This window comes from Stegostoma tigrinum, chromosome 1 (assembly GCF_030684315.1).
Source record: "Stegostoma tigrinum isolate sSteTig4 chromosome 1, sSteTig4.hap1, whole genome shotgun sequence".
Lineage (NCBI taxonomy): Eukaryota > Metazoa > Chordata > Chondrichthyes > Orectolobiformes > Stegostomatidae > Stegostoma > Stegostoma tigrinum.
This window is the reverse complement of record NC_081354.1, coordinates 52,301,550-52,315,732: the sequence shown is the minus strand read 5'-3', so window position 1 is coordinate 52,315,732 and position 14,183 is coordinate 52,301,550. Positions and strand designations below refer to the sequence as shown.

At 44.1% G+C, this 14,183-nt stretch overlaps 1 protein-coding gene across 2 annotated transcripts in view; it reads left to right on the top strand.

The window, feature by feature from the left end:
* LOC125457233 (transmembrane protein 154-like) overlaps nt 1-13,548 on the top strand; it is a 51,126-nt gene extending 37,578 nt beyond the window's left edge. Inside the window, exons 5-6 of one of the 2 annotated variants that reach the window (XM_048541193.2) lie at nt 1,000-1,057; nt 12,823-13,548. In XM_048541193.2, the coding sequence (XP_048397150.1) occupies nt 1,000-1,057; nt 12,823-12,838 (74 nt within the window). In that variant the 3' untranslated portion in view covers nt 12,839-13,548. The remainder of the gene's footprint in view (nt 1-999; nt 1,058-12,822) is intronic. The other variant, XM_048541186.2, reaches the window with a different exon arrangement.
* Nucleotides 13,549-14,183: the final 635 nt, after the last annotated feature.

Genomic DNA, 14,183 nt, shown 5'->3' with positions numbered 1-14,183 from the left:
GCTGCAGGCTGGGAGATTCCACTGTCCATCTCTGCAAATGTTGGGAGGTGTAGTTGAGAGTCACGGCAAGCTTCAGCACATTTGGCTTTGGTAGTTTACCAGACCCCAGAGATCCCATCTTATTGCTACAGGACAGCACAGAATTCAATGGCTGCCTCACAAGAGATTTGCATTCTTCATTGGCACTGCCAGATGATCAGACATGAGACTTTGCCTGGGGATAGCCTTTTCTGAAGCAGAAAGCAGTTGCCATGCATTTGCATCTACATTTCTCCAGCCTGCCTAATCTGATGCTGGGCCTCTTGCTGATTCAGAAGTTGCTGATCCCCTGGTACTGAATGAACCACGATCTGCCCCTGATGCTGCTGCTCCTCAATGGGAAACCTGAAGCTTGGGTAGGTAAGACCCTTGGCAATTGGCCTCTCTCCTTGTGGAAGGTCTTCATTACAAGGGGTAACCCAACCCTGCCTCTCTAAGTTGTGATACACCCAAGCAGTGTTGTTAACTTTTTCCACTCCTGCCTTTAGTTTTCAGTGTCCACCTATCCCGCCTCACCTGCACTGGCTGTGTCTCAATAGCTGTCTCAGAGAACCTGAGTCCTTGCTAACTTGCTGCCCTCTTTGGCCCTGTGACGTTCTGATGCTCTGTAATTCCCATGTGCCATTGGTTAAAATCAGAAATGTGACGTGAAATTTTAGCTAACCTGTTTCTAAATGCCTTAATGGCATCCCTGCTGCACTAATGTGGGAAATGTTTGTGTGTTTGCCATTGAGTTTCCAGTTTGACCTGGTATGTTTAGATTTTAGCCTCTCCATGCCCCCAACCCACCATATCCTGAGTGGCACTGTGAAGCTCAGACATTTCTTAAGCATTCAGTGATGCCTAAGAAGTCCTCAAGCGATGATTGCTCTTGCCCACCAGAGTCAGAATTTATGTGGCATTTGATGTATTGATGCATTCCATCTGCTAAATCCTAAATAAGTTCCTAAATCTTTTCAGCTCCACAAGAAAGTTTACCAGATATCAGTGAGGCCAAAGACCTGAAACCCAAATCAAGGTACGTGATAGAGAGAAATAATCTTACTTTTTACAATTGTGAAGGAAAATATTTAGCTGTATTTGACTGCTTTGACAATGTAGCATATAGACAAATCATGCATCTTTTTAAAAAATTGTTCTCATTATAGGTTAATTAAGTAATTTATCCACATAAATCAAATTTATGTAATAGCGTGTTTCATCACACTTTCCACTGGAAAACCACAATCACACATACTGTGGCATGCCATAGCAAGAATTAGCAGGAAGTGGTCTCGACTAAAGGACAGCACAAACAGAGAGCACAGCACCAGGGGCAATACAAAGACTGGCTTCTAAAGCAGAAAGATGATTCATTGTACCTTGGCAATGAGAATTAAAAGAAGTATTGAGATTTAATTTGATAGGTGGCTGGTGCCCTGCTACTGGTGCTTGAACCACTGTCTATGGACGATCAAATCCTGACATGTTGACACTTTAAGAATGCAGGTAGCTAACATCATTCATAATTGAAAATCGGCAACATAATAAAAGACAATATTGTGGATGTTTGATTATTATGAGTACGAGATAAACTATACATAACGCTCAGTGACTAATACGTTTCAAGGATAAAATTCTGCTTTCAAAATGGCAAAATATTGCAAAGTCAAAGTTTATAGGAATGAAATTCATTTGCTTGGCACCACCATGGCCATGCTTTCAGCTAGTGCACTGCACCACCAGCAGGTGAAGCCTGTTTGAAATGGTGCCCACAAAGGTATGCCCAGTTTAGGTCAGAGGCCTGTGAAGAAGTGCTAACATAACCCGCTGTTGGAATAGGTTAAGATCTCAAGTTAGGGCATCACTTGCCAACAATGACCTTGCCCAGTACTTTAGCGAGGTCAGGCTGCAAGATGACCTGCCCTTGCCTTCCTTTCAACAGTCAAGCCACTAAAATAATGGAGAGAATTTTTGATAATTTTCTCTATTGCAAAGTTCTGAATGAGCTCTGGAATACTTTTCAATATGATTGTTGTTGAGTTCCTGGATTGAGCAGGGAATGTTGTTGAATCCTCACAGAAAGCGTGGAGCAGCAGGTGACCTGTCCACCTAAAAGCTACAACAGGCAAAGGAGGATGGCAGTGAACATGCCTCAGTGTCCACAGCAGTACAGAGGGATGGAACAGAGGATATGAACAAGCTGTCTCAATGCCCTCTACTTTGACCTGCACTCCTCCACTGTTCCTTGGCAGAGCTGAGTGGCTGTCTGTCAGAAGCAGAAGTATGTAGTATCTCAGTTCAAATGCCCAGCAATGCACTTCTCAATATCATCCCCTTGAGACCTGTATCTGAGTCCCCGCAGCAAAACCAGTCCGTGAGCAGATGCACTCCTTCCATTCTCCTTCCTGTGAGTGGCTGTATTAAACATTCTTTACCCGCAGTGGGTAGAGTCCACTTACACCCAATGAGGCACCATGAACCCGTTTTAACACTGCTCACATTGAAGGTGCCTGTATGTGAGCTGGCTCAGTGGTGGGGCCTATTTATCAGTGCCATGCTGTTGCTCTCTGACTTCCCCTTAGGGTTGCTGGAGCGAGGCAGGCTATTGGATGGCGGAAATTAAGGAAATCTGACCAGGAAGGTTAGTGTGAGGGAAGGGTGGTTGGGAAGCAAGGTAAGAGGTTCATGGTCACACCCATCAAGCAGCTTGTTCTTCACAGGCAATAGCAGGACGCGAGTGAGCTGGGAGTTGGGTGGAAAGCTGGGCATACACCATCATCCTCAATGTTTTCAGTGATGCCACGGGCTGTTACACAGCCCACACCATGATGTGAAAAAAAATCATCTACTTCCCCAGTGGTGCGAAGTTTTAGGTGTACTTGGGCCCTGGTAGCACTGCTCTGCTCCATTTTATTGTGCATCACATTGTTTGTGAAGAATATGGTAGTGGTTGCGTAGCAATGTATTTTGGTGGTATAACTGCCAATCGAGAAGAGCTGAGGTCCGTAGAGGCAGTGAGAGTGATTGGGCCGAGGCAGGGGGGTGGTAGCACTACAGTATGTGTTACTTCCTCAAAGAGCACCAACAGATTGTTTCAACATAGACTCCATGCCAAACATAATCCCAAACTAAACCAGTCCCACTGGCCTGCTTCTGGCCCATGTCTCTCCAAAACTTTCCTATTAATGTGCTTATCCAAATGTCTTTTAAATGTTGCAATTGTACCCACATCCACCACTTCCTCAGGAAGCTCATCTGACATGCGAACCACTCTCTATGTTAAAAATCTGCCCCTTATGCCTTTTTAAAATCTCTCCTACCACCTTAAAATATGCCTCCTAATCTTTAAATCCCCCATCCTAGGGAAAAGATAACTAACATTAACCCTGTCAGTACCTCTCATTATTTTGTAAACTTCTATCACATTGCCTTGCAACTTCCTACAATCCAAAGAAAAAATGTCCCAACCTAACCAGCTTTTCTTTATAACTCAAACCTTCCATCCCCAGCAACATCCTGATAAATCTCTTCTGAGCCCTCCCTAACTTGATAATACCCTTCCTATACCTGGGCAACCAGAACTGGACACAGTATTCAAGAAGAGGCCTCACCAATATCTTGCACCACCTGAACATGACATCCCAACTCCGATACTCAAAGGACTGAGCAATGAAGGCAAGCATGCTGAATGCTATTTTAACAATCCTATCTACATGTAACGCAAACTTCAAAAAATTATGTACCTGCGCTCCTAGATCCCTCTGTTCTACAACACTAACGAAGTGGTTCCTACCATTAACTGTAAAAGTCCTACGCTTGTTTGTTGTGCTAAATTTCAACACCTTGCATTTATCCCAGATTGAACTCCATTTGCCATTGTTCAGCCCATTGACCCATTTGATCAAGATTTCTTTTTAATGTTAAAAAACTTTGTTTGCTAAATACTATCCACCAACTTTGGTATCATTCACAAACTTACTGGCCATGGCTTCTATATTCTCATCCAAATCATTTATAAAAATGCCAAACGAAAGTGGATCCAGAACCGATCCCTGTGGAACATGCCTGGTGACAGGCCTCCAGCACAAAAAACAACCCTCCACCATTACGCTCTGTCTCCTGCTGCCAATTATTTATGGTACCCCTTTCACAAAACCATGTCGTCTCTGTCTGATTACCTTGAACTATTCCAAGTGTTCTGCTATAATTTCTTCAGTAACAGCTTTTAAACATTTCTCTCTCAAAGATGTTAAACGAAGTGGCCTGACATTTCCTGTTTTCTTTCTCCCTCTCTTTTTGAATAAAGAAGTTGTATTTACTATCTTCCAGTTTTTTTGCCCCTGGATCAGAGGAGGTTTTGAAAATTAAAACCAATATATCCTCTATCTCACTAGCCACTCCTTTTAAAATCGAAGGGTGAAGTCGATTTGGACTTAAGCACTTGTCAGCACACAGCTCCAAAAATTTATTCAGTACAATTTCTCTGGTGATTGTTATTTTCCTGAGTTCCTCCTTTCCTTCCATTTTTTGACTTATCGCCTTTCTGAAATAGTGTATCCTTGATAGTGAAGACTGATGCACAATACCAGGGAGTTGCGGGGCTTGGGGGGGGGGGGCGCGGGTAGTGTTGAAGTGACGCCTTCCAGTTGCGAACCACTTGAACTCCCCCTCCCACTCCCTGGATGACATGTCCATCCTGGGCCTCCTCCAATGTCACAACGATGCCACCCCGAAACTGGAGGAGCAGCACATCATATTCTGCCTCAGGACTGTCAATGTGGACTTCACCAATTTCAAAATCTCGCACCCCCGGCCTCATCTCAAGACCAACCGTCTCGCTCTTCCCTGCCTCCTTGATTGTCTGTCTTCTCTCCCACTTATTCACTCCCTCACCTCACTGACCAATCCCCACCTGCACTCACCTATCACCATGCCACCTACCAGCCCCAACCCTCCACACTCTATTTATTTCAGAGCCTCCTTCCCTTCCCCCTCCCCCATTTCTGAAGAAGTGTTCTGACCCAAAACATCAGCTTCCCTGCTCCTCTGAAGCTGCCTGGCCTGCTGCGTTCCTCCAGCTCCATACTGTGTTATCCATGAACTCTTCACCTAGACTACCTTTGCCAACCTAACTTCGCAGTCTATATGTAGATTAAAATTTCCCCCGACTTTTGCCATGCCCTTCTGACAAGCTGGTATTATTTCTTTGTTTATGCTTCACCTTGTCATCTGGTTACCATTGGGGGATGGAGGGCAGTCATGACTTCTTGCCTTTGTCATTTCTGATCACTTTCCAAACCATTTCTACTTCCTGATTTCCTGAATTTAAGTCATCCCTCTTTGTGGTGCTAATATCATCATTAACTATTGGACCCACTCCACCACCATTTACTAACTTCCATGATGTACCATTCAAGATTCAGATCCAGTCCATGTCATCCTGCAGCCATCTCTCTGCATTGACTATCAGATCCTATTTATTTATTTCTATCTGTGCTCTCAGTTCACTTTATTTTTCTCATGCTACAGTATTCCAATACAGAGCATTTAGTTTAATCCTATTTTTGCACATTCTAGTCTTATTGATTGGTTGACTCTTAGATTTAGAGAATCTTTCCCTTCCTACCCTGGCATATTTATCATTCTGTATTAATCCCTTCCCTTTTGGTGTTGTTTCCACTCTTCAATTTACCATGATCTTCAGACCACGACATTAACATTTTCACATCACTATTAATGTGATTAAACTGAAATATGGGAAGACTGAAGGGTCATTGGGGCTGCAACAACAGAAAAGGGAAGATGAAAAGTGGGGGGAGAATCTGTGGGCCTAAGGCAGAGCCTGCAGGTCTCCTACTTACAAACAAGGCTGGAACCTTGCCATGTCAGGTGGCTCACAGAGATGGCTGGGGCAGCATGTGAAGTGGGAGGCTGATGGTACAGTTACCTCTTTCTTTGACCGGAACCTCATTTGCACCATTCACACAGCAGCTTTCCAAGGGGCAATTGCAGTAATCACGTTGTCACTGGATAAGCAATGCTGACCATCTGCTTCCAGATCGTAGTTAACAAAGTGTGGAGCTGGATGAACACAGCAGGCCAAGCAGCATCTCAGGAGCACAAAAGCTGACGTTTCAGGCCTTGACCCTTCATCTGAGAGGGGAATGGGGAGAGGGAACTGGAATAAATAGGGAGAGAGGGAGAGACGGACCGAAGATGGAGAGAAAAGAAGATAGATAGAGAGGAGAGTATAAGTGAGGAGGTAGGGAGGGGATAGGTCAGTCCAGGGAAGATGGAGAGGTCAAGGAGGCGGGATGAGGTGGTAGGTGGGAAATGGAGGTGCGGCTTGAGGTGGGAGGAAGGAATGGGTGAGAGGAAGAACAGGTTCGGGAAGCAGAGACAGGCTGGGCTGGTTTTGGGATGCAGTGGCGGGGGGGGAAGAACTGGGCTGGTTTTGGGATGCAGTGGGGAAGGGGTGATTTTGAAGCTTGTGAAGTCCACATTGACGCCATTGGGCTGCAGGGTTCCCAAGCGGAATATGAGTTGCTGTTCCTGCAACCTTCGGGTGGCATCATTGTGGCACTGCAGGAGGCCCATGATGGACATGTCATCTAAAGAATGGGAGGGGGAGTTGAAATGGTTCGCGACTGGGAGGTGCAGTTGTCTATCGCGAACCGAGCGAAGGTGTTCTGCAAAGTGGTCCCCAAGCCTCCGCTTGGTTTCCCCAATGTAGGGGAAGCTACACCGGGTGCAATGGATACAATATACCACATTGGCAGATATGCAGGTGAACATCTGCTTGATATGGAAGGTCATCTTGGGGCCTGGGATCGGGGTGAGGGAGGAGGTGTGAGGGCAAGTGTAGCACTTCCTGCGGTTGCAGGGGAAGGTGCCGGGTGTGGTGGGGTTGGAGGGGAGTGTGGAGTGGACAAGGGTGTTGCGGAGAGAGTGGTCTCTCTGGAAGGCAGACAAGAGTGGGGATGGAAAAATAGCTTGGGTGGTGGGGCTGGATTGTAGATGGCGGAAGTGTTGGAGGATGATACGTTGTATCCGGAGGTTGGTGGGGTGGTATGTGAGAACGAGGGGGATCCTCTGACGGCGGTTGTGGCGGGGGTGGGGTGTGGGGGATGTGTTGCGGGAAATGCGGGAGACGTGGTCAAGGGCGTTCTCGACCACTGCGGGGGGAAAGTTGAGGTCCTTGAAGAACGTGGACATCCGGGATGTGAGGGAGTGGAATGCCTCATCCTGGGAGCAGATGCGGTGGAGGCGGAGGAATTGGGAATAGGGGATGGAATTTTTGCAGGAGGGTGGGTGGAATGAGGTGTATTCTAGGTAGCTGTGGGAGTCAGTGGGCTTGAAATGGATATTGGTTTCTAGCTAGTTACCTGAGATGGAGACTGAGAGGTCCAGGAAGGTGAGGGATGTGCTGGAGATGGCCCAGGTGAACTGAAGGTTGGGGTGGAAGGTGTTGGTAAAGTGGATGAACTGTTCGAGCTCCTCTGGGGAGCAAGAGGCGGCGTCGATGCAGTCATCAATGTAATGGAGGAAGAGTTGGGGTTTGGGGCCTGTGTAGGTGCGGAAGAGGGATTGTTCCAAGTAACCTATAAAGATCTACGTAACCTACAAACCTCCTTGACCTGTCCATCTTCCCTGGACTGACCTATCCCCTCCCTACCTCCTCACCTATACTCTCCTCTCTACCTATCTTGTTTTCTCTCCATCTTCGGTCCGCCTCCCCGTCTCTCCCTATTTATTCCAATTCCGTCTCCCCATCCCCCTTTTCTGATGAAGGGTCTAGACCCAAAATGTCAGCTTTTGTGCTCCTAAGATGCTGCTTGGCCTGCTGTGTTCATCCAGCCCCACACTTTGTTATCTTGGATTCTCCAGCATCTGCAGTCCCATTATCTCTGCTTCCAGATCGTACTTCATCTGGGATTGGTAATTGTCAAGGAACGCTGATAACAAATGTATTACATTGTGCACATTGATTGCCTCCTTGTCATATCAGTTCAACAAGTCTTCTTATCACAAGGAATTAAAAGCAAAACCAGCTATTGTTATCTCATTTAGCGATAACAATAGCAAGTATTGAAAGACAATACTTATCCTTGTCCATCTAAATGGAAGTGGCTGTTGGTTTGGAAAGTGCTATCTAAAGAGCTTGGTGAATTTCTGAAGAACACTGCACATCTCCCTTTTCAGCAAAATTCTGGTTCCTTCTTATTGAGAACAGCTTGGTGTCGGGTTTGTATTTTTATTAACTGTGTCTGAATGTGCCAGAAAATAAACCTCAAGTGGAATCTTAGAACCAGCTGCAGAGAGTGCGAGAGGGTATAGCCTGGAAGGTGAAAGCCAGTCTTGCTGTAGAAATTACCATGAAATAGAGAGCCGAAACTACAGGGTATCCATTGAAGTGGCAATCACTGTTACCTGGGGTGACAAGAGAGAACTGTAAGAAGTATTGCAGAGGGATAACAAGACAAAGGAATAAAAGAAACAAGTATTGTTATAGAATGAGCACAATCACAAATGTTTTCTATTGCTGTAAATTTCCAGTCTGTTTTATTTCTAATCTCTTAGCCTCAGTTTATCTCTTTGTTTTCTTTTGTAGGGGCCTGCTTATTAGACATTTTCTTTCCTTCAGTTAACTCTCCTCATTCCTGCCATCCTCAGACATGTCATCCCCAGACAAGACTGTTGACATGATAACAAAGTGGGGAGCTGGATGAACACAGCAGGCCAAGAAGCATCTTAGGAGCACAAAAGCTGACGTTTTGGGCCTCGATCCCTCATCAGAGAGGCTGTTGACTGTTGACATTGCTGCTCTGACAGGGATCTTCCCATTGGAGATGGGAGTTGCTTGTCAAGTTTCATCCTGATGTCTCAATCCTCCCTCCCTCCCTCTGAGTGGGTTTTTCAGTTGTCCAGTTGGATCTGCCAGCTACGAAGCCAAATGGGCCCAGGTTAAAGGGCTGTTTTCTGTCGGTGCCACTTCTAAGTCAATTTAAGCCTAACGATCTGGGTAAATCTCTGCTCATCCACCCAATTCTGTCAGCACCCCAACCAACTCGTCCAGAATGCATTTTATAAAAATAAGGCACAAATCCCATAATAACATTTTTGCCCATTTTTCTTCACTCTCCTGCCTGTCCCACATTGTCATGTTAGTGTCTTGTTTACTCTGCACTCAGTAGGCAGTCCTACTTCCCTCCTGTTCTCACCTTAGATTACACTCGCTTTACATCTCCTTGTTTCTTTATTCGCAACCTCTTTTTTTTATACCATCTACCATCTTGTTCCTTTCCACCTTTGTCAGAAGTATAAAAAAAACTATTTTCCAACATCTTTCAGTTCTGACATAGATCATACTGGGACTCAGAACGTTCTACAGTAGCCACCAGACCTCTTGAGTTTCTGCAGCATTTGCTGTTTGTTCTGTATATTTTCCTTTGCCTTTCTTCTCTCCTCTTGTCAGTATCCAACTACCCTACTTCTCCTTTTATAAGGCTCACGTAACGACAGACACCAGTAACACAGCTTTTGAGAATTTTACTCCGTCCTTTTTACATCCAGTAATGTAATGGTGTCATAGTTGGCTGGGTCTGTATTTTTGCCCATCCCTACTCGCCCTGGAGAAGGTGGTGGAAAGCTACATTCTTGAACTGCTGAAGTCCTTGAGGTTTTGATACATTCACAATCCTGTTAAGACAGCAGCTCCATTCTAGGGACCCAGTGACACTGAAGGGACGGCGATATATTTCAAAGTAAGGATGGCGTGTGGCTTGAACGGGAACTTGCAGGTAGTGGTGTTCCCATGTATCTGCTTTTGTTCTTTTAGATGGTAGAAGTTGGGAGTTTGGAAGATGCTGTTGAATGAGCCTTGGCATGTTACTGTAGTGCATTTTATTGATGGTGCATACCGCTGCCATTTGTGCTTCAGTGGTGAAGGGGAGTGAGTGTTGAAGGTAGTGGATGGGATTCCAATCAAGCAGGCTGCTTTATCCTGGATGGTGAAAGCTTCTTGAGTGCTATTGGGGTTGTATTCATTCTGACAAGTGGAGAGTATTCCATCCACATTCCTGAATTGTGCCTTTTGCATAGTGGACAGGCATTTAGGAAACAGGAATTGAGTTAGGTACTACAGGTTTCCTCACCTCTGACTTTCTCTTGTAGCCACTGTATGTAAATAGCCAGTTCCAGTTCAGCTTCTGGTCAATGACAAGTCCAAGATGTTCATAGTGACGCTTTAGTATTCGTAAGGTCATTGAAGTGTCAAGACACAATTGTTAGATTCTCTCTTACCGCGGATGATGAGTTTCTGGCACTCATGAGGCACAAATGTTACTTGCCACCTATCAGAGCATTAACCTGATTAGGGTGTAGAGACACTGGTGGGCTGATGGGGGTGGTATTTACCCCTTTAGGGTTTAGAGACACTGTTGGGACAGGGGGGGTATTTACCCCTTTAGGGTGTAGAGGCACTGTTGGGACATGGACTGCTTTAGTATTTGAGGACATGCGAACGGTGCTGAACATTGTATAATCATCAGTGAACATCCCCACTTCTGATTTTATGATGGAGGGAAGGTCACTGATGAAGTGACTGGAGATGGTTCTGCCAGGGACACTCAGCGCCTGATCTCGTCACAGCCTTGGTTCAAACATGGAGAAAAGAGCTGAATTCCAGAGGTGAGGTGAGAATAGCAGCGCTCAACGCCAAGGCTACATTTGGCCGAGTGTGGCAACAAGGAGTGCTAGGAAAATGGGAAATCAGGGGGCAAACTCTCTGCTGGTTGGAATTATACCTGACACATAGGAAGATGGTTGTGTTTGTTGGAGGCCGGTCATCTCAGCTCCAGAACAACTCTGCAGGAGTTCCTCAGGGTAGTGTCTTAGGTCCCCAACCATCTCCAGTTACTTCATCAGTGACCTTCCCTCCATCATAAAATCAGAAGTGGGGATGTTAGATGGAGATTTTCGATAACATATTTCCTGCTGCTGGTTCACCAAGTGACAAATAGCTCAAAGCCTGAACTCTAGCATTAAGGATAAAATATCAGGAAACTGTATTGTTGAGGCAAATATTTCATTGTCAAAGCTGTGTGTGAAGATTCAGTACTGGCATTCTGCTGTGTCTTTTCAAATAAAGAAAGTATCGAGTCCAGTTGATACAAATATCTAAAACTCACCCAGTACTGCTCTAGCGAACATTTTGCAAAGGATTTGCAGTTCTGCTGGTTCCCTTGTTATATCTTTGTGTCAGTCATATTTTCACAAAGGACTAAATTCTGACAGCTTCCTTTGACTTGAGTATTGAATAAATTGCTCTCATCCAGTACATTAACTACCTGGCTGCCACTTGTGAAATTGAGGAGTTTTTGGCTACAATCATCCAGTGTTTGTTAAACATGTGGATGGTGTCAGAAGTCTGTAGGATTGAAAATGTGAGATAACAAGGTGTAGAGCTGGATGAACACAGCAGGCCAAGCAGCATCAGAGGAGCAGGAAGGCTGCTGTTTCGGGCCTAGACCCTTCTTCAGTCCATGTCATTGGTGGGGAACACTTTAGAGCCAGAGAATGTGAAATTTGTTTGTGGGGCATCCTTCAAAACAATTGTCACGTTAGCAGACATCTCAACTCTCTGAAATTTCTTAAAAATTGCACAAAGATTAGAGGAATTTGTCTTGAGACATTGTTTTTAGCTTGCAAATGGAATGTAGATTTGCTTAGCCTTTTGCACCTGAGGATAAATATTTTTATTCAATGTATCTATAGCCCATGAAATATTTGTAACCTTTCAGCTGAATGCTGCAGCATTACCTACATCTGTAATTTTACAATGTGATTGATTAAAAAACGTGACTGTTAACATTACTGGGTTAGTGGGAAGTGGGAGAGGGGAACAGTACCAACAGAAGGACTGTATATTCCAAGGATTACTGGCATGGGCACAGTTTTTGAAATTTGCACTTTAAGCTATTTTCACTTTGCTAATTCTATACTGTCAGATAGAGGTACAACTGTTGTACCTAAAATGCTAAAACTGCCTCTGTTGTTTCCAGGCAGTGATGAACAGATTTTACAAGTTATCACTTTTGGTCATCTTGCCTTTTCTCATTTCCCTCCTGAAGTTGCTAACTGTTTCTAGAGTATGGCCTCAAAGGTGTGGGTAGTTGCCAGGACTTTTCATCTGTGAGCTCAGTTAGTTTTAACAGGCAGATTGTCTGAAAATAGTCAACGTAGGCAACCCTGACCGAACTCAATGTCCCCATACATGGAAGCTCTAGCTGTCATGACTGGAAAACGACAGAAAAATCATTGCATGCTGATTTTTCCCTTTTTTTAATCTAGGGCTGTTGCAAAAAGTTGGAGAGTTCCAATTGCTGCTCGTCTTATGTTGGCTCACTGAGCATAAACTAGAAATTAAACCTGGCACCTCCTGGTTCAAATACCTTAGCTATCTAGTCATTGTGTTGCCAGTAGATCAGCAGGTAATCACAGCTGTTTAACTAATTGGAAAAATAAAGTCAATGTCACATATTGTGGACTTTTGCAAATTCTTAACAGTGAATTCAAGTTAGAACGTTGTATAATCTTATCATTTTCAATGTTGACCAGATACTGCTTCAATTCCTCTTGTTTACTATTGGCCAACATTGGGTTTCTATCAATGCTACATTTACTTGGTTATACAGAGGTCTTTGTGAATGGTAATGTGGGATGAAGGAGTACATTATTTCTTTATGATCTGTTCAAGCTCCTTGTGACTGATAGTTGTCTGTTTTTCAACTTGTTTTACAGCGATCCAGAATTATGAAACCTCTCTTCAAGCTATGACAAAGACTGATTCCCATCATTGAACGGAAATATTCATTTGCACAATGGCGTATCTGTGATGGTTCTGTTTCTTCTTCTTTTAGATATGTTTGTTTGCGGATTGATATTTCATGAATGTTTTAAACAGGAAGTATTTGTTTTTAGTTGTTGACCTTTTTTTAAAGTTGCAAAGGCAGAAAGGTTAAAGCTGCAGTGGCTAAAAATCTGAAACTAAACAAAAACAAATAAAATGATGCACATGTCCCACAAGCCTGTAAACATAAAAAAGACTAATTTGCGAAAGGACCTGATCCGAAATGGTAACATGTCCTTTATACTTTTCTGCTGCTGGCAGAGTTTCTTATTCCAAGAATTTTCTCCTTTTTTATTTTACATGTAGCTGTTTTGTAAGAAAGATTTTATCAATTTTTAATAAGATTCTGTTTTATAAATGTAACTTGTTAAACGAGATAAAGGATGATACAGCAAAAAAGTGAAAGGAAGAAATAATATACATGCAGTATTGCATTTCTCACTTGTTAAAGCAGCACAATTGTGCCTGAAAATGTAGGGGCAATGCAGACTTGTGGATGTAAGTAATATTTCTAAGATGTAAACTCATTCTGTTCACTCAGTTTATTACAATAATCTTTAAAGAGCACCATCTGAGCCCTTGTTTTAACACTGTAATGCCTTCATACAACCAACTACATCTACTTAAAGACACATATTGTGCTATGTTATTGAATGGTGAGGACAAATAATGTACAATTGGGTGGATAGCCCTATAAATCTCAAACATTTTGTGCAAAAAATAAGTGGTCTACAATCATAGAATCCATAGTGCATGTAAGCAGGCCATTCAGACCATCAAGTGTACACTGACCCTCCAGAAAGCATCCAACCCCTTTCCCTGCATTTCCCATGGCTAATCCACCCAACCTACGGTGCTAACCACTGAATCACCATGCTGCCCATGTCCATGTATATATTCTATTCTTATCAAAGTTTAGTTTAGCACACCAAACCACTCAACCCTTCTAGTTAGAAATGTCAATTACTAGGGGAGATAGGTTTAAGGTAAGAAGGGGTAAGTTTGAAGGAAATTTGAGGGGCACAGCTGTAGGGACCTGGGTTCAATTCCACCCTCGTGTGACTGTCTGTGTGGAGCTTGCATATTCTCCCCGTGTCTGTGTGGGCCACCTCCAGGTGCTGTAGTTTTCTCCCACAGAGCAAGTTAGGTGGATTGGCCATGGGAAATGTAGGATGATAGGGTGGGGGAGGTGGCTGGGTCTGGGAAGGGCGCCGTTTGGAGTATTGGTGCAGACTCAATGGGCTGAATAGCC